Source organism: Mastomys coucha, unplaced genomic scaffold, assembly GCF_008632895.1.
Source record: "Mastomys coucha isolate ucsf_1 unplaced genomic scaffold, UCSF_Mcou_1 pScaffold23, whole genome shotgun sequence".
Classification (NCBI taxonomy): Eukaryota; Metazoa; Chordata; class Mammalia; order Rodentia; family Muridae; genus Mastomys; species Mastomys coucha.
The window spans coordinates 112,301,448-112,310,176 of record NW_022196906.1 but is presented as its reverse complement, the minus strand read 5'-3'; the positions used below and the strand labels follow the sequence as shown (position 1 = coordinate 112,310,176).

The 8,729-nt window shown below is 50.8% G+C and overlaps 1 protein-coding gene across 3 annotated transcripts; it reads right to left on the bottom strand.

Moving 5' to 3' along the window:
* Window positions 1–285: 285 nt before the first annotated feature.
* On the bottom strand, window positions 286–8,303 carry Eomes (eomesodermin). 3 transcript variants are annotated; one of them, XM_031345437.1, is made up of 6 exons: window positions 7,015–8,303; window positions 5,896–6,050; window positions 5,128–5,249; window positions 4,357–4,515; window positions 4,210–4,271; window positions 286–2,123 (listed from the first exon to the last, which is right to left on the bottom strand). In XM_031345437.1, the coding sequence occupies exons 1-6, from the start codon at window positions 7,914–7,916 to the stop codon at window positions 1,385–1,387; spliced, it is 2,139 nt and encodes a 712-aa protein (XP_031201297.1). In that variant the 5' UTR covers window positions 7,917–8,303; the 3' UTR covers window positions 286–1,384. The 3 variants fall into 3 exon arrangements, with proteins under 3 accessions (XP_031201297.1, XP_031201299.1, XP_031201300.1); XM_031345439.1 differs by having other exon boundaries at window positions 286–2,066; XM_031345440.1 differs by having other exon boundaries at window positions 1,738–1,924.
* Window positions 8,304–8,729: the final 426 nt, after the last annotated feature.

Below are 8,729 nucleotides of genomic sequence, written 5' to 3'. Positions count from 1 at the left end.
GCAAACACTCCTGCCCCACCCCCACCCCAGCCAACACCCATTGTCCACACTTCCTAGTGGGGCGAGGAAGTAGATCCCGTTCATCTTTGGAGTTAGAGAGATAAACAGAAGCACTCCCTGCCCACCACTTGAGATCACAGTAGCTAGTTAAAGGATTCTAGAGCCTTCTATGGTGGGGGCAAGGTGTGAGTGTGTGTGTGAGAGACAGAGACACAGACTGTTCACTCTGGAAAAGGGGCAGAAACAAAATTAAATAAAATCCATAGTACAGAAGACAGAGCTATACCCGTTCCCTTATTGAACCACATTTATTAAAAATGACTTACGACTGTACATAAAAATTCATAATCTCTAAAAAGCCTATAGGAATTGTGACGTCATACTGCAATTTTTTTTTTCTTCACATTTACTGAAGGGGGAAGTGGGAATGACCAAGGAAAGAGGATTAAGCAGGGTTTTTTTTGTTTTTTGTTTTCCTTAAGTGTGGTAGAAGCGAGTACAGAGAGGCAGTTGAGAACTTAGCTAAGTAGACAGAATATCTCCGAGATATGAATCCCTCCTCTTAACTCTGCAGTTGTGCTTCTGCAAATTCTTTACAATGCCAAAGCACCAATTTTACATTATCTGATACCTAGGCAGTTGAATTTGTACAATATATTCCAGAATATTCTAAGATGTCTAAACATACAATGGTACACTTAATTTCTCCCTTTCTTTCTGATCTTCCCGCCTTCTTACAGGTCATCCCAGCCACGCAGAGCCAGCCCTACAACAAATGGTTTATTTCAAAATTCTGCAAGGCATTGCAGTCAGTGAGTACTAGCTAGCCACTTGAACATTAGGGATTCCCCCCGACTCTCAGGCCCATCCTCTTTGGCCCCTGGTAGAAGGGGTCTGTGAAGGAGCCCATTGTTAATGCCCAACCCTTCTCTTCCTGAAGCAAAAATATTTTAACCCCCTGGGCTGCCGTTTGCTTAAAGAGTTGAGTAGAAATGAGAGCCGAAGATTTATTTGTTATTTTTTTGTCAGGTTTTCTTGTTTTTGAAATGCATTTAATAGCACCGGGCACTCATTCTTCATAGCCTGCTTTTTCTGAATGTTTCTCGTGTCCCATAAATGAATCCAGCACCTTGAACGAACTTTGAGTTTTAAAACACTCCTGAGTCCTCCATTAACTTTATTTTACAAAGAAAGAAACCAACGCTAGGTCCACTTCAGTTAGTTACCTGCGGCCACGGCAAAGCTTTGGCACCTTCTCTCAGAGAATTGCACAAAACAGGATTCATCAAAGGTGGAAGGCAAAAGTCGTTTTGGTAACCTAGGCAAAGCAACAACAAAACACCACCAGGTCCATCTGGAGCCCATGAGAGGCTAAAGGAAGGCTTTAGGGAGCCGTGTAAAAAGCATAATACGCCCCCATGCCTTTCGGGGTGTCTTTACTGTACTCCTCAGTGTTAATGTCCTCACACTTTATGGGGGGCGAATTTCCATTGCTAGGGGTACTGGGAGACAGACGCTTTCTCTTGCAAGCACTGTTGTACACCCCGGAGTCGTTGGAGTCTAGAGACTTCATGGAGGGGGGAGTCTCTATCCAGGAGGAGCTAATCTCTTCTTTGACTTTTTCCTTGGCAAGCTGATCTTCTGGGAAGACAGGCGGGCTCATTCTGGATGTCCATGGTAGTCCGGCTGCCACCTTCCTCTGGTAGGCGCCTCGGCCTCCCCACCCTGCCATCGCAGGGAAGGTCGGGTCAGGGTAATACCCCAGGGCATGGGATGTCTGCAGGGGCAAGGACTTAATACCATATGGGAGCAAGGTACTGGAAGTGTACTCGGATTCATAGGAACCGATGTCCAGCTTGTTGGTCACAGGTTGCTGGACAGGCGTGACAAGCCACCGCTGGGGAGGGTTGGCCACCTCTTCGCTCTGTTGGGGTGAGAGGAGGCCGTTGGTCTGTGGCACGGTTCTCTCACCGTTATAATATCGGGCTTGAGGCAAAGTGTTGACAAAGGGCTCCGGGAAGAAGTTTTGAACGCCGTACCGGCCTCCAGGGACAATCTGATGGGATCTAGGAGAATCCGTGGGAGATGGAGTTAACCTGTCATTTTCTGAAGCCGTGTACATGCTACAATATAAAGAGAGACACTTAAAAAATAAAAAACAACCCTCACGTTGTCCCCAAACACACTGCCTCCCAGAAACTAGAGCATTGCTGTGCTGCCGGCTGTGAGAGCAGAGTGGATTCCCCACCTCTTAAGAGGACACTTCCTCCAGAGCTCAGATATTTCCTAGGGGAAACTGGGGTCTGTGGATATATCACTGGGTAGAAGGCTAGCCTTGTCAGCATGGACACAGGCCTGGGGTCTGTCTGCAGCTCTACATAAATCAGACATGGTGGCAGAGGCCTGTAATCCCAGCACTGGGGAGGTGGAAGCTGGAGGTCAGAGGTGAAAGGTCATTGGAGCTACATGGTCAGTTTGAAGCAGGCCCAAATCACATGAGACCCTGTCTCAAAATAAATTAATATGGAAAAATCTACCGTATTTAAGTCCTCAAACTCAAAGGACTCAAGCAACCCTCCCTAACCAATGGGGCAGACAGAATGCCGGCAGGCAACACAGTTTCATGAAGCAGGGCCGTGGGAGTCAGATATTGTGAAAAACACGGCCTTCCTGGTGTTTCCTCTTGTAACACGAAAGGAGGAGGAAAATCTGCTAGTGATGCTTTCTAAAAGTTGGATGAGGAGGTGGAGGGTCGAGAGCTGCCTTTGAGGAAACTAGAGTTTGGTTGGAAGCACACACATTAGCTGGCCGACACCACCTGTATGTAACTCCTGCTCCAAGGGATCCGACACCTCTGGCCTACCGGCACCCACATGCATGAGCACATAACCACACAGAGACACAAATGCACATAATTAAAAATAAGACCTGTTTTTTTAAAAAAATAAAAGATGGGCTGGAAGGTGATGGCACATGCCTTTGATCCCAGCTCTCTGGGGCAGAGGCAGGTGGATCTGAGTTCAAGGCCAGCCTGGTCTACAGAGTGAGTTCCAGGACAGCCAGGGCTACATGGAGAAACACTGACTCAAAACAACCAAAAGTAAGTAAATAAATAAATAAGTGTTGGATCAAATGAAAAGGGAATGGTGTTAGCATTCTGTCTAAACTTCCACCCCCACAGTTACCCGGCAAGAGCCAGGTATGCTCCTCCCCACAGTTACTTGGCAAGAGTCAGGTAGGCCTGACCTACTATAAAAGGGGCTGCTTGCCCCCTCCTCTCTCCTGCCTCTTGCTCTCCCCATCCCCTTCCCCCGCTCTCTCCATGTGGTCATGGCCAGCCTCTACTTCTCTACACCCTCTCTCTGCCCTTCTTTGCGTCTACTGCCCTCTTAACTGTCTTCCCCATGTCCTGAATAAATTCTATTCTATGCTATACAGTCGTGTGGCTGATCCTTCAGGGGGAAGGGATGCCTTGGCATGGGCCTGCGGAGACATCCCCTTCCCCCACACCTCACCAAACCCCTATAGAACATACTCTTATATTTCTTTTATCTTTTTATAATCACAACAAATGGATATAAGTAATAGGGATTCTTTAAAAATTCAAATCCCTATTTAAGTGTAGAAAAGAGAAAAGAAACTTCATGTTTAAGCCTTGATCATTCTTTAACACAACCTGGTTTTTTTTTTTGTTTTTTTTTTTTGGTTTTTTAAAAGTTGAAGGAGGAATGTTTGAGGCCAATATATGCAAAACTAGGGCTGCGGCTATAGCTCAACGGTAGAATACGTGCCTTGCGTGTACAAGGCCCTGGGTTCAATCTCCTGTGTGTGTGTGTGTGTGACTGTCTGTCTGTGTCTGTCTGTGTGCATTTCAGCAAAAATAAACAGGAAAATAGGTAAGAAAAAAATCCCAAATATAAAATGTCATACTAAATATGTCCTCAGGGAAATGATGATTCATTTCCTGTTAAAGGTGACCCAGCAAATGGGCTTGAAGCTGAAACTCCTTTGACAGAATGATTGTCTAGATCACACAAAGCCTGGGTGTGGCAGCCCCCCCACCGGTGAGCTCAGGGCTGAGGGGGCAGAGGCAGAAAGATCCTAAATTCAAGGTCTCAGTCAACTCCAGGGCAAGTTGCAGGCAACCTAGAGTACAGACTCTTGTCTTTTAAAGGGAGATAGCCGAGGTAGAAGGAGAACAGTACTTACGAATCGTAGTTGTCCCGGAAGCCTTTGGCGAAGGGGTTATGGTCGATCTTTAGCTGGGTAATCTAGATAGGGGAGAAGAATAGTAACTGAGCACTTTATCTCACTAGACCTAGCCTGAGAGGCTCCTGTGGCTCATGGGGCACTCACATCCGTGTTTTGGTAGGCAGTCACAGCGATGAACTGTGTCTCCGAGAAGGTGAAAGTCTGGGTCTTAGAAGGCTCGTTCAAGTCCTCCACCCCATCCTCTGTCACTTCTACGATGTGCAGCCGAGGCTGGTACTTATGCAAAGACTGCAACACTATCATCTGGGGACGGGACAGAAAAGAGAAACTTTCAGCATTCTAGAAAGCAGGTTTTTAACAAACTTATGTTTTGAGACAAGGACTTCTGCTTGCTCCCTACCAACTACAGCTTTCTTTTTTTGTTTTTTTGTTTTTTTGTTTTTTGGGTTTGTTTGTTTAAGATTTTTAGGATCCTTGGGATTAACACTTTCGACTTAAATTCCAACTCTGAACCTGGAATGGCAGACCACCTCTCAGCATCTAAGACTGCGAAGTAAGTACGATGGTCAGCAGTTCAAGGCCAGCCTGGGCTATGTATTCAAGATCCACTCCCCAAGAAAAACAAAGGAACCCAAAACCAACCAAAACCAAAACAGAGTCTCTGTGTATTTATAAACACTTCCCTTTTGGCTTCCCAGGTCCCCCTACATTTTGATGTTTCTATGCATAGTAGTAAGAAAGTACAAATGACAAAGGTGAATAAATAAAGTTAAAAGTGAGCAAGGTCACAAGTGTAAGTACTTAGCTAAGCACACTGACTGACGAAAAGATGAGCTGTCCAAGAGGCCCTGGGCCAGAAGACAGGGCTCTTCCAGTCTCCCTACCTAAGACTCAGGCCTCTTTCAGTCTCCCTACCTGGGTGTTGTTGTTGTTCGCGCCTTTGTTGTTGGTGAGTTTTAACTTCCCAAAGGAAATCTCCTGGCGCATCCAGTGGGAGCCAGTGTTAGGAGATTCTGGGTGAACATACATCTTATTGCCTAAGAAGAAGAAAAAGAAAGGAAACATAAGCAAGTGAAAGGAAAGAGCCTTCACCCAGACAGGCTGGGGAGGATGCCTGTTAGCTAGGCTTGGCTTTGCTGTAGCAGCCTCCTCCTGGGAGGTCAGCCGGCTGAACTGGCTGGATCCCAGCGGGACTCCAGTCACTCCCCCCTGGGCCAGGGTGCTTCCAGCCTTCCTTAAGGTATTCCAATCACCAGCCTCTCCAAACTTAAAAACAGAGCTGAGAGGAGGGAAGATGGTTCCTGATTGTTGGTGTGAGGCCTTAAGCTGGAGGGGAGTGCCTCATCAAATACTTAACTTTTCTAGATTAAGTTAAAGGTGGCCTGGGCTTTCTCAAGAGAATTCTAAAATGCCAGGAACATTTACTGTGAACCTTCCCCAAATCCAGAACTTCATTTGCCTATTCATTTCTCAAACATAGTCTCATAGGGTCAAGGTAAAGGTTTGACATATAATGAGAAACAAGAAAAGTGACAGAGCAAATTTCTCCCCATCAGCAGAAGGTGGCTCATGCTAACATCTCCAGGCCCAGCTCCAGGTTGAGGTGACGTGCTTGATTTAAATGCCGCCGGTCCAGCACTGGGGCTCTTATTTCTTCCCGGCCCAGGCCTCCTCTCTCCTCACCCTGCATGTTATTGTCTGCTTTGCCGCAGGTCACCCACTTGCCCCCCTGGAAGCGCCAGTGGTTAGGGTCGGCCAGAACCACTTCCACGAACACATTGTAGTGGGCGGTGGGATTGAGTCCGTTTATGTTGAAGCTCAAGAAAGGAAACATGCGCCTGTGCAAAGAACAGAACCAGAGGAAATGATTTAAGTAGGGACGTCCAGGAGCGGCTCTGCCCCCACCCCCGGACACATTAGGAGCCTGCAATAAACAGCAAACAAACAAAAATGGCTCCTACGGCCTGAAACTAAGAAAATGGTTTTAAATTGACAATTTTTTTGTAACAGCCTCCAACTCAGTATTTTCCCTAATTCACGTGCTTCTGAGACATCCATCTACTCAATAGGAGGGTCTTTCAGGTGCGTACAAGTTTTCTTTTTGAAATGTCGAAAATTATTTTTAAAGACAGAGGTGACTGAAACCATTTGGCCGCCGCGCGCCCGTTTGCACACACACACACACACACACACACTCAACGAGTCTTCTTTGGGTTCCTGCCTCCCAACACACACTCTTCACTTCCTCGAGAAGTGTCTGATGACAGTTCGAAGGTGTGCCAGAACTTTCTGGTCCCTACCCCCGCAAGCATAGCCCCCTCCCTCAAACATCTGGCTCCAGAAACTCTCTACCTACCCACCAGCTACAACCCGACTTCTTTCGGCTCTTCTTAGAGAAGAGCCTCACCAAGCCACAGAGCTTTAAACAGCCGCGTTTGAAACACTTGTGCGCAGGCCGCAGCCAGCTCCAGCCAGCCCTCTTTCCCCATGCAGCCCACAAATCGCAGGCTGCAAACCCAGGAGCCAGCGTGTCACGTAGATCCGCCCTCAAGGGTCCATTCCCAAATTTCCATCTTCTCCTCCTCCTCCCCTCCTCCTCCTCCCAGTCAATCCTGGTGAAGGTGACTAGAGAGGAGAGTAACGTGGGCTCGGAGCCCAAGCCACAGGTGTGCGTTAGGATGTACAGGGACACGACTTTGGAGATATGATCTCCTCTTTTCTAGCACGCATTTAAACACTCTAAGCAGAGCGCACAGTGTGCCGACAACCAGGCGCCAGAGGCCCCCTCCGCCCTGCACTCACCTGCCCTGTTTGGTGATGATCATCTCAGTCTGGTGCCGGTGGAATTTGAGCCACAGGGGCCGGTTGCACAGATAGACGTGGGCGCGGAAGCCGGAGCCAGGCACCCCTAGGCTCCCCAATCCTCCGCAAGATCCGGCCGCTGAGGTTCCGGCGTATGGCCCGTAGAGCGGAGAGCCCTGGCCGTAGGGATAGGCGCCAGGACCGCCGGCCCCGCCGCCGCTGCTACCGGCGCCGCTCCCCGAACCCGCAGCGGGGCCGAACTGCGCCCTCGCGGGCGGGCACACGGCGGCGGGGAATCCACCGGGGGGCAGCATGGAGCCGTAGGGGTAGCGCGCGCCATTGGACGCGGGGTACACGGATCCGTGGGCCGCCCCGGCCGCCGCCGGGTACTGGAAGAGCGAGCAGGGCGCGGCGAGCTCGGAGCCCTGCGGTCCGGGCGACGGGAGGTAGTAGCGCTCGGAGCTCAGGCTGTCCATGGAGTAGCGCGCGGTGGCCGCGGCGGTGGCGGCGGAGGGCAGCTCCTCCTCCGCGCACGGGGAGCCCTTGCGGCCGTCCGGGGGCCCGGGCTTGGCCACCGCCGAGGCGCCGCCGAAGGTGTCCCCGGCGTCCGCGTCACTGAGCATGGCCGCGGGGGCCCCCGCGCCGGCGCCTGCGGGTTCTGCGCTCCCCGCCTGGCACGGGAGACTGCCCGGAAACTTCTTGGACGCTTTGTCTAAGTCCAGCCTCTGGGGCGAGGGGGCAGCACCGGGGAGGAGGCTGACGCTCCCTCCACCTCCCCCTCCTCCTCCTCCTCCTCCTCCTCCTCCGCCTCCTCCGCCTCCTCCGCGAGCACTCTCCAACGAGTAGAAGTGCGCGCCCGGCAGGTTCACGGAGCTCACCAGGAGCTGCTCTCCCAACTGCATGCTTTAGCGAATCGCAGACGGCTGCCGGCTGCCTCCTTGCCTCCCGCGGCTTGGTTATAAAGGCCGGCTGGGGGAGCCAGCGCCCTCTTCCGAGGGGAAGGTAATGTCCCCTTCCTCCCTCGCCTGTGCTACCCACCTGCGGACCTGCGGGCGGCTTCGGCGCGCAGCGTCCTTCCCGCAAGGGAACAAACCCGGGGTTGTAGGCGTCCCTTCCTTCCTTCCTTCCTTCCTTCCTTCCTTCCTTCCTTCCTTCCTTTCTTTCTTCCTTCTCTCCTTGTCTTACCTCTCAGGACCCCTACACTCACACCAAGGAAGAAGAGCACTTAGCTCTGAGTTCCCACTAAGCAACCAGCCTTTTCCTCTAGGCTGGCTCTACCCAACTCTAGGCCCACTTGACCGTTCTCATGAGCTGTGGTTGGCTGCTTATATACGTGCGGCCAGGGAGGGGCTTCTCAGCCCCATGGCTAGGGGACTTTGCTATTGGCTGTTAGAGGTGACACTAATTCAATTAAGTATTTATTAATTGGATCGGGTCGCCTGCGAGTTTCTTTTTCTTTTAGCCTGTTTGGCTGTTATTGCTGGTTTGGTATTTCTTTAAGCGTCTTCGGGGGGCCTATATCCCACTGAGAATCAATCCTGGTGTCCCCGGTGTTTATATGGCGCTGGAGAAACGGGTTTGAAGTCTGTGAACGTGGTCTACCCTCGGCATAGGAGTCATTCCTGAGCTCGAGTTTAGTTTGTCAGGTCCTAGAGGCCGGTGCCGACGTCTTGACAAGCTCCCTGCTCTCAGGAAGGCCCAGGTCCCCGGGGGGT